Genomic DNA, 19,531 nt, shown 5'->3' on the forward strand with positions numbered 1-19,531 from the left:
GAAAACAGGTGTTTAAAAAAAAAAAAAAAATCAGTTTAACACTTTCCTAATTATCTTCCCTTGGCAGCTTTAAAGTATTGAGATTTTTGCCTGGCCTTTTCACATTGCAGTACTTTCATCTCTTAGCAGGTCAACACAAGAAATTCACTTCCTATCCATCATCTATCAACGCTCAGTACAATCACTAAGATCTCCCAGAATTCTCTGAGATTCTACTGAAAAAAATCTCTACTGATGAAAAGAACCATCTTCATTAATCCGCCTGGCAGATGCATTCTTCCCTTCTGATCATTATGGGAGTTTACAATTCTAATAAAGCTGTACTCACATCACATTATTCAGATTACAAAATCTCTGGAAAAAGAAAGCTCTCGGGCACAGTCCTCTAAATCATCAAAAACACTTCTTATTCCTAGCTGATAAGCTCTTTAAGAAAGGTTATGTACATAGTTGACTGCTAGGAAAGAGACACAGGCATGGCCAGGCAACCAATTACCACTGAAAAAAAAATCACCCTGTAAGCAGAACTCAACTAAAATTGTAGTCATAACCCTATTTTCGATGTGGAAGATCCACACTTATACACATTCTAGTCCAAGCTCAGAGTGATACCCACCAACTGACCATAAGCCAACGCTCTAAGTTCTATGCAGAGAGCCTGAAACAACAGCAGAGGTGAAAGCTGCATCCCTGAATGTCCATACTGGAAGTTAATAACAAATTAAGCATCACTGTTGCTGACTGTTTCAGCATTTATTTATCTTTGCAGAAATATGCCACGGTTGAATATCACTGAAGCACGTACATCAGAAATATCAAGGACAAGCTAAGACCATGGACCACTTTTGGAGTTACGGGAAACACCCTGCAGGGAAGAGTTTGAATTGAGGCTCTTTAATGAAGAAGGAAGCGAGCGGAAGGACAGAGCTCCTCAGCCTGACTTCACAAGCTTCTGCTAAGCCTGGACATCACTTAGTGCAATGCTTGTCCACATTGTTCTTAAACACCAGCAATACAGAAACACAGAATCACCACGGTTGGAAAAGACCTCCAAGATGATCTAGTCCAACCATCAACCTATCACCAATATTCCCCCTCTGAATTGTGTTCCTTAGTGTACCACATCCACATCGTTCTTGAACACCTTCAGGGATGGTGACTCCACCACCTCCCTGGGCAGCCCATTCCAGTATCACATCACTCCTTCAGAGAAGAAATGCTTCCTAACATCCAACCTGAGCCTCCCCTGGCACTACTTGAAGCCATTCCCTCTTGTCCTATCGCTAGTTACATGGGAGAAGAGGCTGACCCCCACCTCGCTACAACCTCCTCCGGCAGCTGTGGAGAGCTATAAAAATCTCCCTTGAGCCTCCTCTCTTCTCCAGACTGAACAATCCCAGTTCTCTCAGCCACTGCCCATAAGACTTGTGCTCCAGACCCCTCACAGTTCTGTTGCCCTTTTCTGGACATGCTCCAGGGCTTTGACGACATTTTTGTACTGAAAGGACAGAAGAAAGAAAACACTAATTGGTTCCACTTAGTTTCTATCTCAACATTAAAAAATACTAATACACTCGAGCAAACTGAGAATTAAAAGATACTAAGTATGTGAAAAAAAATCTAGAAATAGACATTGTTATTTTTCTGTGACTATCACCATAAATTCATAGAGTATTCTGCCAACTATTTCATTTCAGAGCTCACTTGGTTTTAAACTCCAGTTTTGTTATTACTTGAAACTCGTGACAGCTTCCACACAATGCGTAATTCAGCACACATTCAGCAGAAATCATAATCAGAATTATAACTTCAAGTCACAGAACAACTGTATAATCCAGTAGCAGTATATTTATCTAAGCACAGTGGTCTGAGGCAATATTCCTTAGCGTTCTTTAGGCCAACTGACCCACTGGAAGAGACTCCATACCAGTCCTCGTTTCGATGGAGACGCAGTGAGGAACCTCTGCACAACTTCACTCTCCTGCAGAGCTAAACAAGCCAGACAACCTGACAAAACCTTTGCCAGCATTCATACTTCTGACACTGCTGAGACGGCTGTTTAGGTAGTAGTGGATTCAAATGGAGGAAAGAAAAGGCCAGCAAAAGATGACTTCATGTACAGAAATAGACATTCTGAAAGAGGGCAAGAGAAAGATTCACTCTCTTAAAAACCTCAACCTGTATCCATCATCTGAGAAGCAGAATTCTCTCTAAACGAGTTCTATTCAAATTTCTCAGTGGCCATTCACCCCATTCGCTTTATCTGTTTCAATACATACAGAACACACATCATCTCTTCCAATAAGGAGAACAGCTTTGGCCCAGGCAGGCCAGCTGGGAGATGCTTTCAGGCTCTTGAACCAGAGCCACGGATCCCCACAAGTTCCCACACATGCCTGTACTACACTGAATGTAAGAACCTGCCCTCTCCATGCGATGCAACACAGCTGAACAAAAGCACAGGGAGCCGTATTTGCTCCATTTTGCACATCTTTAGAAAGCATGTCTCCACATCCAAGACATCCAACTTTAATTCAACAGAATATGTTGTAACAGTCACATCAAAATTGGCTCACACTCAGCAGGATTTACCTCCATGCAGGATTGCCTCTGAACTACTACAGACCTCTGTTTTAAGTAATGTAAGGGTAAATGTAACACTTAGAAGTGAATTACTGCAAAGGTTGTACATGCAACTGCACGAGAGGGATTTAGGGGCCCCACTAAACAGACAGGTCTTCAGGTCACTACCCAAGACTCCAAGGAGGTCTTAAAAGTAGGAACATCAATTAACACAAGCTAAAAAAACTCCTCAGCTGTACACATGGAAAACAATTGCCAATTTATGATTTATGTATTTCTAAGGCATGTAAAAGCAACCATATATGGAGAGGTGCAGAGCAAAACAGTGATGTTAAACAGTAATGAGAAGCACTCAAACAACTTCGAAGCCCAAGTTCTTTGCTTACCTACTCAAACAGAACAGGCAAGAGCAGAGCAAACTTCCTCTCAACCACTTCTATGTGCAAGTGCCAGGCACAGCCAAGACACGTCTGGCCGTTTTGCATCAGAGATCAGGTACCAAGCTCATGCACCTATTCGCCAAAGACCAAACTTGTTGACTACTGTGTCACTCAGGACATGCCTCTATTTCTCCCAGACCAGACTACGTACATTCACTTAGAAGTGGAGCAAAACCAGTAATTAATCTCACATAAGCCCAACAAGGCCAGCCTGTAGGCCAGACTCATACCAGCATGCTCAAAAGCAGAAAGTTCTACCTTCACATTACCAAATCGCCTGCGATTAGCTGTCCTCCACCACTCCTTTACAGCACAAGGTCTTATGTTAGATATCTTTGTCCTCTAACAACCTGCACAAGGTGTAAAACTTAAGACTGTTTCATCATATTATCCCAGTCAACGTGAGAGTTTGAAATCTGAGTAGAAAGAAAGAATATCTAACTTACAACTAAGTCCTCTCAACAAGCCTTGTATAGTCAATGAATATAAAGATGTTATAATTACGAATTAAACAAGAGAGTTTGGCAGAGCAGATTATAATAACAAAAAGAGAATAGATAGAAAGCTTACCCACATCCTAGACTTGCTGCAAAACTCCAGAGGAGGGATCTCCAGAAGAGATCCTTCCCCACTGGTAGCCAGCTCTTAAATAGGTCTAGGAGAGGTGGATTGCCTTCACCTGTGCTCCTGTGGCTGACTCATTGCTCACCTCAGGTGATCAATCAGAGGTTCAGGCTGTGATTCAGCAGTTCCCATACAGCCTTCAATACCTTTAATACACACAGGTCCTAAGGTGGTCCAGCATGCCTCACTCCTAGATCTTCTATGAGCACATATCCCTATTTCCTCAGACCTAGATAACCTTGCTGCCATATTTTGCTCTACCTCCCATCCCATACACCCAAGTCCCTCCCCTCTCCCCCCCCCCCCCCCCCCCCCCAAAAAAAAAAAAAAAGACTTCATACCATTAAACCAAGTCAATGAAAATCATCATTGTGAAGTAGTAAAAAAGCTTTCATCACCACATCATTCAAAGAATCTGCAGCCTGGGCCATTGCTTCCTACCTTCCAAAGCCTCCGGGTATCTTTCCACCACCCCATGCACAACCAGTTCTTCTTCAAAGTGCACCCCGTGACTCAGCGATTGATCATTTCCCTGGCAAACTGCTCCTCTGAACACATTTCAATCCAAGCACCAGGCACAGAAAATCTCATGTTAGTGGCCTCCTCTGAGGACGAAAGCTCAATTTGCATTCCAAAAACTGACTGTTCCTTCATGATAGTCACATAGCCAAAGTGCCACAATTGCAAATAAGACCCTAGAACAAAAAGGCTATTGACCCAAATTGTCACTCATGTGACAGAAATACTCATGCTGTACTTTGTCCAAACCTGCACATACAGAGTTCTCAACCCAATGCACCAACATCAGAAGTGTGATGAAAGAGGAAAATACAGAATGAAGAGAAGCCAGCAATTTACCTGACGGCATACACTAGTTCTAGGAGAGCACTGTAAGGGGACCAACTTGTCCTAGATAGGACCTGTTAATGCAAGGAAGTCTGGGTATGGAGATGCCTTGTCCTGGCATGTGCATGGCATTAATTTATATGTTACCAGCCTCTGCATGCAGAGCAAAGTGTCTCTCAGTTTCAGGAAGGGAGAAAAATCTCTATATATACTAAACAAAAGTCAACTGCTCACACTGAAGGGTCAGTGGAAAAATCTTTCAAATGACCTTTAACAGTTCCTTGGCAAGTAGCTTTGGCTCATCTCAGTTGATCCCTATAGGTTTACCAGGAAGACAAACTCTGGAACAAGCACACTCTCTGTGCCCTCTCCAGTGCTGAACAGGAGCAAAGATACAAGCTGAAGACTCATTTGTTCTACTATTTTGGAAGGACAACCCCACCCAGCAACTCTATTAGCAGTGCTGCAGCCGTCCCTTTCAGACTCAAAAGGCAGACACCACAATCAATTCAGACACCACAGCATGCCCTGCAGCCACACGCATCCCGCTTCAGTCCTTGTTTTATACTCTGCAGGAGTCCACAATTAGATATTCCATTTACCTGCCAGTGGCGAGCAGAAAACTTTGCTCAGAAGACTCAGACATTTCAAGATTTATTTGCAGAGCTTCAAGAAACTGGTGGCTTCTATCAGGATTGTTTCCTGGTGATAGCTGCCCCAACCCCACCACCCCACACAGCACACCTTTTTCTCATTCTTCCATTTTAAACAAGCTATTCCCTTTCTCTCTGGAGAGAGTGACCTCTCCCAGCACTCTTTCCTCAACTTACTTCACCTACCTCTGATTTCTAACAGCAGCCACAATTCCATGCCCATTGACTCCTGTTATTTTCTCTCTCTTTTTTTTTTTTTTTTTTTTTTAATAAAACCTTCCCAAACCTAGGGTAGTGAGTCATTTTGCAGCTATTGACAGGTGCCTATCAATACAGCTGCCTGCATCCAGAGCTTAGTCAATAGCTTTAATGTCAGTTCAACACTGCTTTAGGACAGAACCATAGGGCTGACGCTTACCTTGCCACCTCCCATCTCCAGATGATCAGTGATTTTTTCTCTGATAAGCTGTCATACTATTTACTCCCTCCCTGATAGAAGCCTGCTCCAGGCACTTCAGCTCTCTAAACCAAGATGTATATACTGCATGCCTCGTCTAGAGCCAAACTGTGAGATCAAAGGGAAACAAGGTTGATGCAACAGATTTATTACTCAACATTAATTTTAATCTCTATATGAACTGAATATAAACAAACGTACTCTACATACAACAGAAAGGCTCTTTATGTTGACACAAATTTCATCCATCTCCCAAAACACGGGATGCCACTGGGCTTCACCAGGCTTCTGAAAATTGTAACACTTCCTCGGCTGCCCAGAGAAGCTGTGGATGCCCCATCCCCCGGAGACACTCAAGGCTGGGTTGGATGGGGCCCTGGGCAGCCTGAGCTGGTGGGGGGCAGTCCTGCCCACGGCAGAGAGTTGGAGCTGGGTGGGCTTTAAGGTCCCCTCCAATCCAAACCATCCTGTGATATGGGTAAAGCTGGAGGTTGTAACATTGGGTGCATATTATGGGTAGTGCTCTGAAAGGACAAAATAGTTTGTGTCTGTGGCAAAAAACAGAGGTAGCCATATCACCTGCCCCACCATCTAGCGCCCTGAGTAAGACTGGAGCACAGAAAGGAAAGATCAACACCTCACTGCTTATTCTACCGGTTCCCACTAACAAATAATTGCCTGTTCTCCACCTAGGTATTACTCGCTGTATCCAGGCGCAAACACATGCAAGTACTAATAAATCACATATTTCTGAGGAAAAAAACAGTGCTGAATCTTACATGATTACTCACAAGTTACGCAAATTCTGTATTTTTCTCTAGATGATCATAGTTGGTACCCTGAAAATTTGGGAAATGTCCTGTATTAGCTCAGCATCTGTTTCGTATTTAGAAGCTATTCTTTGCAAACACAGAGGTCACGCTGCTTTTAAAGAGGCTACTGCCAATTCTCCTTTGCAGTGCAGATTTAATAGCAAATTCCACTGCCACAGGACTCACTGTGTAATAATGAAGGGTAGTGTGTCAATAGATGAAACTGAACACATCAATAAGAAGCTGGCACAGGTCCCTATGGATGCCTCTCTTGCAACAATCATTTTAATGCGTGTAGGAGAACAATACTGCTAGAGCTGCTCAAAGATTCCCCACAGCCACGCTGCATCAAAGCCTGAAATACAATGCTAAATTCTCTGCAGTTGGAACTAACAGTGAAACATGCACAGAAACAAAGTCCTTTACACTGGCAATTATTCTTCTGAAGGCTGACAAATCTAAGCAGAATGAGTTTTTTGTCAGGACCAGCCTCTTGCTAGCCAACACCACCCCAGTCATTGTCCTACCAAACTCTTTTAAATGGCTACCGATATGGCAAGAAAAGAGTCACTCTGAAAGCATGAAAGCATGCAAACTGCAGTCATGAAGCAAACGCGAAGCAGCACAGCTAAGCTACATCTTTAGGGAAGTCAGCAGAAAGGCAAGCCCGGACAGATCAAGCCTATTAGACAGGAAGAGTAGGATAAGTTCTCCAGTTTTTGGGGGAGTAGCAGCAGGAGATGTTTTACAGTCAGCATGAAGGACAAAGGGAGACACCTGGAGAACAGCCTGAGACAAGAGCTGAAGCCAGAGAACAGAAGTTACAAACTGCACATAAAGTTTACATTGATTTTTCAGAAAGCCACATATAAGAAAGATGATACACACTTTGTCTGCTGAAGCAGCAGGCTCTTATGAGCAGATACGATCAGCGATCCACGCAGACAACCACACTGTTTCAATACCAGCCAATTTGGAGAAGGAAAAAAAAAAAACCAGAAAAAAAAACCAACAACAAAAAGCCCACTTCTCTACACATTTACAGAACTCTGAAATGGGAATAAAAAGGCAGCTTCCACCTCCCCACTCCTAATTCCAGCCATAATCCTTTGACACCTTGGAAGCAACGACAGAGTGCTTTCTCTAGGGACACGAGACTAATTCCCTACAGAGATTTTGGAAATGAATGCTTTTCCAAGTTGTATAATGTGGCCAAATTTGGGCATTTTTCATAGGAACAGCAAAAGCCACGTTCTTAATGCAGAGTTAACTCCAGCCAAATTTCCAGCCCTTGCTCAAAAGCACGGAGGTGCTACAACTTCTCAGCTTAGCAGCTGCAATGTTATTATTTGTTGGAGACCAGGGAGGGAGAACTGGCCAAGAAAAAAAAAAAAAAAAAAAAAAAAAAAAAACCTGCTTCTTCCTGCTTCCCCATTTCCAAAGAGGAAAAGTTGGAAACAATTGAGCTTTTTTTGTTCATTTGCTTGTCCTCTAAGGGAGAAAAAAAAAAAAAAAAAAAGAGAGGTTAACCTAGGGTAGACACTCAGCCCTGAAAATTTCAGCCTGAAGACTTGCAGGATAATAAACAATTTTAGAGATGTCCCTCATAACACAAAGTACCAAGCAGACATACTACAGGCATTGCTGGCAGCCCTGCCTATCAGCAGCTGTGACAGCTTGCCTGTGAGCTCCAGTCTTTAATTAGTTCTCATTCCTGAAGTTCACAAGTCAATTAATTCCAAAAACCGTCTTCAGATCCTTTTTTAAAGGAGTAAAACATTGTCCAGGATTCGGTGTCTTAATAACTTACTTATTCTTCCCATAGCTCAGCTAACAATTCAGTTCTTTTACAGCATCCATGCAAATGCCATCTGGCCATAGAGATTATCACAAATTAGCTATTTCAGCTTATTTCAGCTCTTCTTTGTAATTCTGCAGTGCTATTTTTCCACCACCTCCATTCAGACAAAACACTTCTCTGGGCTGCTCCTTCAGAGCCAGTCATGTAAGACTTCTCCTGCTGCTTGTCTCACCTTACTGTAACAGGCAAAAGCCTTACTGCAATGCTGCAACAAGCTTCAGGCAGCACCAGGGCAAACTTACTGGCATTCCCATACAGCTATCTAGCATTAGAAGACTCAACCAAGGTGATTAGCAACACCAGTTCTTCACAGCAGCAAATACCAACATCCAAACACACCTGTTATGTGACAGCCTCTACCTTTCTTCTTCGATTCAGTTTGGGGGTACTTTCTTGATCCAAGGGATGGAACACTTCCCCTGCTTAGAGAGGCTGAGAGAGCTGGGGCTGTTCGGCCCTGAGAAGAGAAGGCTCCAGGGAGACCTGAGAGCAGCCTTTCAGTGTCTACAGGGGGGCTGTAAGAATGCATGGGACAGGGCATTAGCAGGGTCTATGGTGATAGGACAAGCAGAAATACTTTCAAAATAAAGAGGGGGGATTTAGACTGGATAAAAATGAACAGATTTTTTCAATGAGGGTGGTAAGGCAGTGGAACAGGTTGCCCAGAGAGGTGGTTGATGCTCTGTCCCTGGAGACAACCAAGGACAGTGCACTGAGCACCTGACGAAGCTGTAGGTGTCTCTGCTCACTGCAGGGGATTTGGACCGGATGGCCTTTAAGGATCCAACTCAAGCCATTCTGTGATTTTATGATTCTTCAGGTTGGGAACAAAGATCATGCAAGAAATGGCTCATTATTCCTGGGCATAGATTGTAATGCAGTACCCCTAGACAATGCTAGTTTAGTGGTATTAAGACAACAGGCTTTATCACTTAGTACCACTTACCTTCTAAGGAAGCAGGACCTCCAGTAAGGCAGGCCCAGGAGCTTATTACAGTATCTCCAGGAGAAGTCAAAAGGAAAGCATTAAAAAGATATATTTCCATGAAAGATATCCTCACTTCATAGTTCCTCTAATGTCCTTTTTTCCAGATCTAGAGACTTGACTGACACCGGCATAACCCTTGTTTTATCCAGTTCTTGCTACTAACGTTTTGCTCAAGTTCTTCCCAAATTAACTTCCAAGTGATTGATTTCTTTCTGTATCAGGAATAATTCTCATTTTCAGATGTGTTTATTCCTCTGCCTCCTAAGACACAGAACTTCACACAAAAATGCATCACAGAATCAGAGAATGGCCAGGGTTGGAACGGTCTGCAAGGATCATGAATCTCCAACCCCCTGCCACACGCAGGGCCACCAACTTCCCCATTTAATACTAGATCAGGCTGCCCAGGACCCCATCCAACCTGGCCTTGAACACCTCCAGGGACGGGGCATCCACCTCTCTGGGCAGCCTGTTCCAGCACCTCACCACTCTCTTTGTAAAGACCTTTCCCTTGGCATCCAACCTAAATCTTCCCTCCCTCAACTTAAAACCATTTCCCCTTGTCCTGCCGTTATCTACCCTTTCAAAGAGTTGATTCCCCTCCTGTTTGTAGGCTCCCTTTAGGTACTGAAGGCTGCAATGAGGTCACCCCACAGCCTTCTTTTCTCCAAACTGAACAAGGCCAGCTCCCTCAGCCTGTCTTCATAGGGGAGGTGCTCCAGTCCCCTGATCATCTTTTGGCTCTCCTCTGGACCCTCTCCAAAAGCTCCCTGTCTTTCTTGTACTGGGGGCTCCACACCTGGACACAGTACTCCAGATGGGGCCTCACAAGAGCAGAGTAGAGAGGGACAATCATCCCCCTGTCCCTGCTGTCCACTCCTCTTCTGATGGAGCCCAGGATACCATTTGCTTTTCGAGCTGCAAGAGCACACTGCTGGCTCATGTTAAGCTTTTCATCCATCAAGATCCCCAGGTCCTTCTCTGCATGAGTGAAAGGCAGCTAAAAACAGACAACTGACACATTCTTTTTCTAAAAGTACCTTATTGAAACATGTAACTGTTTCTTCATTAAGAAAATATATACACATGTTTTGCAGTTAAGTATTCGAAAAGGATTACGGAGACTGGAAAATAACCACCAAAAACCAACCACACAAAACCAATTTAACCCACCGGTTTTTAGATGCGAAAGCTATAATCTCAAACGTCCCTGAGCATTTGTTTATGCAGATAGATAGACAGATATGTATTATTTTTTACATACGTTCTCCTCTAATCAAGCATGCAGTTGCATTTCTAAATGACCCCTACTGCTTACTTCAAATCTTGTCGAGGCAGGCTTATACCTCAATTCAGGGATTAGAGCCAAATACAACAGAGGCTACCTAAAGAGAACAAGCTGTTGCCATGTCAAAACGTTGCAATCAAGAAATCTGGAGAACACGGATGAAGAATTCCAGAAAAAGCACCTGTGCTCCCTGAAAAGTAGTCCTGGACCTGAAGAGATGCACGAGAGCCGGAAAGAAAAGGTGACTAAGCAATCATTTGCTAACCTTAACACAGGCTGGAAAAGTAAACACTCTTCTTACACAACTCTTGCTTTGAATCCTGCATCTTCCCACAGCCTGGTCTGCTCTGCTGAGGATTTTGTGAGGCCTTCTACCTAGGCCTTTAGCCCAGGATCCACCATCTCCTTACCTGTGCTGTCACTGACAAACAACAAAGGCACCGCATCAAGGAAAAAAGGCTGAGAAAACATTTGCCACATCCAAAGACCTCGGCCATTTCTTGCATTATTTTGTAAAAATCTGAATCAAGTCTAAGTACACACAAGGGACTGTGGAATCATTACGGTTAGAAGACCACTGAGGTCACCCAATCCAACCACCAACGCACCCCCACCATGCCCTCCAACCATGCCCCTCAGTGTCACATCTAAACGGTTCTAAAAAGCCTCTGGGGACGGTGACTGCAGCACTTCCCTGGGCAACCTGTGCCCACGAACTCTTCCAAACCTCAACTCCTTCCCATCACCTTGGCTATACAGAAATGCATCAACACCTTCAGCACACTGGTTAAAAGAGACAACTCTCCCCTCTATTGAAGAGCTGCTAGAAAACACACACTGGCAGCAGCACTCTCCGCACAGTGAGAAGAGGAGCACCTCACCAGCCTCTCACACACTGACCTCTGAGTAGTCGGAGTACCTCACAGAGCTGCCCAGCCTCTATAGCAGCAGATATTCGCACAGCAAATACACACACTGGGAAGTTCAGGGTTCTTCCCGCTGTGCACAAAAGCGCTTTTGATTTTAACAGCACACTGCAATTAAAAAAAAAAACAACCCCAAAGCACAACTCAGAATGTTCAGACAAACCACAGCTTGACCAGCCACATGCACATTTTAAGTTATTGTGATTATTTGGTCTGGAATTAAAAAGGATAAAAACAGGACACCTTTCTCGATATTTTTTTTTCTTTCGGCTGCACGATCTTCAGAACTTCACCTGAGCCCTTGATTTCCTGCCTGTCCTACCAAGCCGTTCGCTTGAGAAATATCATTCCCTTTCTGTTTCTAAACAGGATTATGGGAATTCCCCCTGCGGAGGATCCCGCAGCCCGGCCACGGGGAGAGCGCTCTCTGGCAGTTACAGAAAAGAATTAGTCATCGCGATGTCAAAAGTACGAGCACCAACTAAGTCAGCAAATACTGCTCTGCTCGAAGAAAAGCGTTGCTGGGCGGGGTGCGGGGGCACGCCGTTAGCAGTTCGCTCCCTCTGACCCGAGCCCGGCGGAGCGCTGGCGGGGGATGCCCTGCGGTCGAGCCCCGGTGGCGGTGGGGGCTCGACCGCAGGGCAACCGCCAGCCGCTAGCCCCCCGCAGCGAGCACGGCTTTCACCTGAGCACCTCCCTGCTCGCCCACCCCAGCTCTTCGCACCTGTGCGGCGGGGCCCGGGTCCCAGCGGGTCGTACCCGGCGGCCCCGGCCTCCCCCCTTCCGAAACTTCTCCAGCCGCGGCGTGCGGGCGGCTCCGGCCGCTAACGCCCGCGGGCGGCAGTCGCCCGCCGGAGAACAGCACGGCCCGGTGGCGTGCCCGGCCCCCTTCCCGCGCCGAGCGCCGACGGGCCTGCCTGCCCTCCCCGCTACCTGCGGCCGAGTACAGCCGTGCCCCGGCCCCCCTCCCGCCGCCCCCGGGCTCACCGAGCAGCAGCAGCAGCAGCAGGAGGAGCGGGAGCGGGCAGGGCGCCCTCTCCCCGCGCTGCCCCATGCCGGCGGGTGCCTCTCCCTTCGCCAGGCGGATGGCGGCCGCCGCACACGCTCGCCTCGCCTCCCTCCGCCCGGGGACCGGCGGCCGCTCGCCTCCCGCTGCCCTGCGAGCGCTCGGAGCCGCCCGCCCGCCCCGACCGGCCGCGCTGAGCCGCGCAGCCAACCACAGAGACAAACTTTCCCCAGCGCCCGCCCTCGCGCGCCCCCGCCCGCAGGTAGCGGGGGAGGTGCGGGTCCGGGCCGGCCCGGCCCCAGCCGCCGAGAAAGGAGGGGAGAGCCTGACCCGTCCGCCCGCGGGCAGCGGGGCAGCGCGGAGGGGCGCCGCTGCACGTGGCCGGGAGAGGCCGGGCGGCGGCCGTAGGCTGCCCGGAGCCGCGCTCAGCGCTGGCGCCGCCATGGCGCTGCCTGACCCTGACCCCCAGGCACCGCTGCGCTTCAGCCCCCTCCGCCGTGTTAAACATGAGTGCTCCCTCTGTGTGCGTTTCACTGTTTGCTTCCCCGGCTTCCTTCAGGCCTGTGTGGTGGAGCCAAGTCCATCTCACGGATTTCACCGCGTGGGACACTTCTGTGTATCCGGCCTTGAGCCCCTCTGCCCCCACCGCAGCATGGCTGCTGCAGCTTTACCCCGAGTCCTGCAGCACACCTGGGCTTGGAGCTGGGCTGGGTCTTCCTGGCAGCAGGAAGTGCGTGCCGTGTGTGTACCTGGGGATGGTTATCTGGCTGCGTTTTAGATTGGACTTCGTCATTCATTCTGTCTTGCTTTACAGTAAGGAGGGTGTTGCCTGATAGGAATGAGGCTGAACCTTCCTTAGATGAGTTGAGAGAACTTTCACCCTCCAGCCACAATTGCCTGAGCTCCAGTTCAGGTGAGGTGTGTACAACACACAGCCCTGTCCCATCAGAGTTACTCTGGCTTAGGAATGGGGCTGCAGCTGCCAGCAGGATGCCTAAACCAAACAAGACTGCCTTCATCAGTGTTTATGGTGCCCCTGTGCCAGCTTGTTCATGCCACCTGCTTCTATCACTCTCCTCTGCCACCACTCAAACACATTTCTTCTAAACTTCTTCACCGAAAAACATCCCCTCTTTAAGCCATGTCCCTTGTGTCAAATTCAGAAAACAGAGGAGATCTCTCCTTTTTACCTGTCCACTTTCATCATGCTGTTTGAACTACTGATCCTTCATCAAACGCTAGTCCAAATATCTCCCCCTACACTCCTTCAGCCTGGCAGCAGCAGTATATGTATGGGCATAGGTCATTGTATGCACAAGTATCCTGCTGACAGGAGCCCCGTGCTCCCTGCCTGTCCCATGCTCACCATGTTCCTCTGCTGGGTCAGGGTTACTGATGAGGACCTGCATTACAGGGCTGAATGGCTAGAGCAGCGGATTTCTGCAAGAGGTGGCCTTGGAAAGCCTTTCCTTCTGGCTATGCCATTTGGAAATTCCCATGGTATTCACTGTAACCACCAGACGCAGATATCTGCTTCACTATTGCTTGCAATATTACTGGTGCTGGTGAAAAGATAAATTCTTGCTCTCCTGAGCTGTGGTGTGGTGTTCTCAACAAGTGTCAGCTCCCTTTTTTAATTTGCCTGTACTAGAAACCCTTTTCCTCCCCATACAGATCTGAAAACAGAAGGGGCCACTGTAACCCCTTAATCTGACCTGTACACATGAGCCACAGAGCTTTTCTCAGCAGCTGGATCAAAGCAGGTTTGTTTGAGAGACAGCGCATCTTGCCTTAAAGGCTCCAAGGAATGGCAAGTGCCTTACACCACCTACTAATTTGTTCCAGTGCTTAATTATTCTTGCTGCTAGAAAATTGCTTCTTTCAAGGTTGAATTTGTCTAACTTCAACTTCGAGACGTCAGAACCGGTTACGCCTTTGTCTACAAACCTGTGCTCCTATCACCTCTCCCTGCTACGCTGAAAAGGTTTTCTTTGAAGCCTTGCATTGTATGATTCAGTTTCCAGCCCCTGCAGCATTTTGTGGATTTTCCCATATTTCCAAGTGCTTGTTGACACACAGGCACTGACCCTGGATGTAATATCATTGTAGTCTGTACACATGCTGCACACAGAAGAAAAATCATTTCTCTATCATTATTTGGTTTTCCTCTTCTCACATATCCAAAAATGAAATTAGGTCAGTAACTGATACACTACACAGAAAGCATGTGGAGCTCATCCCCAGGCCTCTTCTCACACCTCTGTTTTCCAATACATCTTCTGGCCACGTGCCACTGATGTTCTTCCTTTCTCACTATACAACCTTGCAGCATGGAGTGTTAAAGGATATTTTGAAAAGTTGTGACAATTTTGGCACGTTTGAGATCCCCTAATCGAACTGAGAACCATTACTGTGAGGCTGATGAATCGCTGGTGCAGAGGCCAGTAAGAAGAGAGCTGGAGCTGACCACAGCATCAGTCTACCTTCCCCTTCAAAGCCGGCTTTCTTCCTTTTTTGCGTGTCCTACTTTCAAATGGATTGTTGCATGTATGTGATTATGTCATTTTTTCCCCTTGCCAGTTCCATTTTGTATACTTCAGCTATGGGAGCCAGACTGAGTCGAAAGCTTTCTCTAAGCATAAAGTCGAGACAAATATCTTCCTCTGTTTTTGTGCTCTCTCCATGTTTATTTATGACATGCAGAGTAAATATGTGGTCAGTTGTTTGTTTCTCAGGAAGGCATCCAGTTTGACTTTCAGCATTTAGCATTGCTGTTGTTGCATAGATACCACATATATTTCACTTATTGATGACACTGCAGGAATGTTTGCCTACATTTCTTCATACCTGGATTGCTGCATAATGCATGGGCTGAAGGCGTCTCTCATTTTGGGGTAACTAGATTAGCCAGCAGACTCTCGGGGAAGGATCACAATTGGAGGGTTATATGAAACAATATGCACACATATGAGCATAAACATGAGCACACGCTGATCCTCAAGAAAGCCACCTGCAAACCCTCCCTGCTTGCACAACTCCTCCAGCACATACTTAGCAGGCTTTGCAAAACCTCCCTGCTGACTAAAACAGATGAGCAAGTTGTGTTCCTCGTCTTGTTCCTGAGCAGCAGAGGTGAGATGAGTGCCCACAGGGAGTGTGGGGTGCAAGGCATGCAGCATTCAGGAGCCCCATACATCTCTGGCAAAAGAAGGGCCCACTCAGACAAGGCCCAGCACCCTGCTCAGGGCAGGGGCTGCAGAAGCACTGCTCCCATGCAGATTGCTGCTGCGAGACCTAAGCAGTGGAGCAATCTTGTGGTCCCAGAGCCTGGGGGCTGTTGTGTGGCAGCCATAAACTCTCCACAACAAAGAGAGGGCTAGGCAGGAGGATAGGGCCATGCTCAGCTGCTCTGTCAGTAATACACGTACAACTGAGGGCAAGAAGGAGACCGTCGGCCGCTTCCAAGCTGCCCACATGAGATCCCCAGGGAAAGGGAGCCACAGTGTAAAGACTGTCCTGGAGACCCCTACACGTAGATGTGCCACCCTGTGTCATGGCTATTCATTAAAGATTCTTTCCTTTTGAGCTAGGGACATTATCCCCATGTGCTGGCCAAACTCCACGTCTCTTGATTTCATTCCGCTCAAGGTTTGCCTGAGATGTTGGAGTGGGCACAATACTCATCCTCAATCCTCGTTAAATCTCTCTTTGCTCTACAAACCTGCTGGCATGTTCCAGCCAAGAGGCTGTGGCTGGTGAGAGCCTGGCAGCCTCTGGGCTGTACAGTCAGGTTGGTGAAATGCTTCTGAGCACACCTGGACAGAAAATATATGTCCCTTGTCATGCCTCTCTCGGTAGTTGAACAGAAATACGGGCAGCAGAGAGCTCTCAAAGAACTGTGAAAAACTCAGCTTACCCGTTATGTATTATGCATTAAAACCTGTGTCTATTGAGCTGTCCAAGATAAAGTCCTACTGGCATTTGATCAAAAGAGCAGGAAATTACCTTGATTTGTCCTGGCTAGAGCTGACTGCCTCGTGTAAAAAGTACTTGTGAATTAATTATTTGCAGATTTATGGGAAAAAAATAAGTAATTTATTTGATGAATATTATTCAGCTGGCTATTGAGGTAACCAAGTCATGAGGAAAAAAAAAACATTTGTGAGTGATTTATTTTAAAATTTAGTAGAAATTTGACAGGAGAAAACAATCAGACAAACTATTTGCCACTATTACTCCAATGCCAGTAGATTTGGATAGTATTCATGCACTAGTGAAGTGCATAAAGCTATGGCCCTAAGAAATGTATTGAAATATGAATTCAAGTCTTCAAATCTACACTGTTCTTAAATATTCTCCTCAACCACTGCCTGAAAGATACCTATTAGTGAGCGCAGGGTATTATTTTACATTTGCAGCTATTTATTCTTATTTGTTACGAAGACATTCTGGAAACTCTCTTGCCTGATAAAACACCATGAAAATTGAGTACCTTTTACTTCTGTCCTGCCTCTCTTCAGTGGATCTCTAAGCACTTTACAAATTTCAATGGGTTTAATGTTACAGCTGTTCTGTGAGGCAGGAAGGCATAATGAAACCTAGGAAAAGTGGGAAACACACATGCTGCTTGCTACAGGTTCCTTTCCATCATAAACTTTTACATTTCATGAGCATTTTTAGAGTAGGCTCCTTTCAGCAGAGCACATCATTTAAGAACTGACTACACTTTTCAAATCTGGCTGCCTGAAGTTTGGTTCTTAACTCTGTACTTAAGCACCCATAAACAGCTGCTTTATATTACATGCTGAGCTCTTGTTGAACGGGATGGAATTTTAAAGCACTAAACACACATGGAGAGAAAAAAAAAAACACAAACCCATGTATCATGATACTTCAGCGCATATATGGAGGTTTAGCAGCATGACCTTAGAAGCTGGCCTGCAGAAATGTTTATGGTGGTCTACTGCCATGATAACTGGCGACTGTATTCCGTACACGAAGCCGTATTTCAAAGCACTGTCTAGGTATTAGAGATCTGGCATTAGATGTTGTGGCAGCTCTGCCATGGCACGTGCAGTAGGGATAAAACCAACACCCTTCTCAAACTGTTGGATATTTTCTTGTCAAGTTCAGTGCGAGGAGGACTTGATCTCTAGTACCAAATGGAGATCACCAGTCAACAAATTATTGAAGAGAAGCTGCATACTAAGGCGGTACGTGACTAAATTATCCCCTGAATCTTGCCATCTGAATTCCTGCAGAAGTGAATAATTAAAGAAACGACCTAAAAGATACATGTTTTTATGTAATGATGACTGAATATCAAATTAAAGATCTGCTGATCAGCTTAAGCAGAAAGAAACCGTAGAAGAAGAAATAAATATTTGGATGGTTGCTGTTGATCACTGGTGGCAGTTTAAATTCCAGATTTACTCAGTGTGATTTTTGTTCTCTTTCCCGCTGGCATGTCTTCTCTCTTGAAATAGGAAAAATCAAAAGGAGTCAATTGTGCTTTCAGGTTTTCTCCATTTCTGTGTTGTGACTGCAAAAATCATAGGGGAGGATATTGCTCTTTTTTAAAGGAATAGTTTTCATTACCAACAGAGAAAGAAAACAATAGAAGCATTTCTGTTGGTATTTGTTTATTTTCAGATGGATTCTCCTAGGCAAAATTGACGTCGGGAGAGCTGCAGAGTCTCTGCTTATAACACAGGCAGGTACAATTCTCATCCTGCCCCACATTCATTCTCTCAGTGCAGTCCAGCTACACTCCATTGTGAAAACTTGCTTTGTTTTTTTCCTGAGGTCAGTCTGAGCTCAGCTATTCTTCGTGTTTCTACCTATGGGACTGATTTCTTTCCACATCAGTAAGAGGCTCAAATCCCTTTCTAACCTTGACTGCAATGAGCGGAGCATCCATGCGATGAGGCTGCATCAGGTTAAAAGAGAAGCAGCACCAGCAGCAGCAGCAGCAGCAGCATGTTTCTCTGATAGGTCCCAGAGCATTACCTATCATTACAAGGCACACACCCCAATCTTTAGGCTTTTCCAAGGTGCAGAAATTAGAGAACCAAGAAACCAGGAGGCCTCTGCCTTTGCAAGGCTAAAACATGCTGCAGATAGTATACACTGAGCTGCCACCTATTATCCTGAGTTGATTTAAAATAAACTGTAATCCAGGGATGAGAAATGAGCACCACAGGATGAGGCAAATCCTTCTCATGCAGGAAGATGGTGTTATCATGCTGGTCTACGAAAGAAGAAACCCACGGTTTCTTTGAGAGAGGACTTCTAATTTCTTGAGCAGCGTGGCTGAAAAAAAATCTTCTCGAGTGCACTTACATTAACAGGAGTTAATTAGAAGATTAGGCTGAGGCTGGTGTTCATGACCCCTTCAGACTATCTGGGCACACTCTTTAGTAACAACAGCCTGAAAACAGGGAAGCACAGTGTTAGCTGGCATGGCTGCTGTGCTCCAAGGATCTCTTTTCCAAGGACCCAGCAGCCTGCTCTGGGGCTCCTCCTGGCCTCTGATAGAATGGAAAGAGATTATAGGGACCAGAGACAATTGATGAAGTCCCCATGTGTGTTGTTCAGGTTCATTTTTATCTTGCAGTGCTGAACAAAGAGATTGGAGATGCAAAATACATGCAAAATAAACCAACATAAAAGTTCAGTGACAACTAGCAAGCTTTCAACAGAGTTCCAGAAACAAACTCAGAGAGCTTGATGCACAAATAATAAAGGAGAGCAAAGAAACCTGTGTTCTTATTTTATTTCCAGTCCTTTTGGCGCCCCAATATTTCCAGCTTCTCCTGCTTACTGGCATGCGTTCTCTTCTTCCCTCTGTTTTGTTTCCACTTTGGATGACTGGCTAACTAGCTATTGAGCCAGCAGAGGGAAAAAACGGGTCAAAACTGCAGATGTCTCAGTGTTTGTGCCCAGGGGACATCAGATAACAAGCTGTTACAGTCTGCCTGCAAATCCACTGGTTGGCTTGTTATTCTTGAGTGCCCGCATAAGGCCTCATTGATTCTAGTCTGGCAT

General features: G+C 45.9%; 1 protein-coding gene across 1 annotated transcript in view; it reads right to left on the reverse strand.

Moving 5' to 3' along the window:
• Positions 1–12,928, reverse strand: part of PTGFRN (prostaglandin F2 receptor inhibitor) — a gene marked incomplete at both ends in the record, with an annotated part of 62,610 nt that extends 49,682 nt beyond the window's left edge. Inside the window, 3 exon segments of the mRNA XM_079549687.1 lie at positions 12,466–12,764; positions 12,766–12,880; positions 12,883–12,928. Coding sequence (XP_079405813.1) covers positions 12,466–12,764; positions 12,766–12,880; positions 12,883–12,928 — 460 coding nt within the window.
• Positions 12,929–19,531: the final 6,603 nt, after the last annotated feature.

The sequence above is a fragment of the Tetrao urogallus genome (assembly GCF_951394365.1).
Source record: "Tetrao urogallus genome assembly, chromosome: 1".
Lineage (NCBI taxonomy): Eukaryota > Metazoa > Chordata > Aves > Galliformes > Phasianidae > Tetrao > Tetrao urogallus.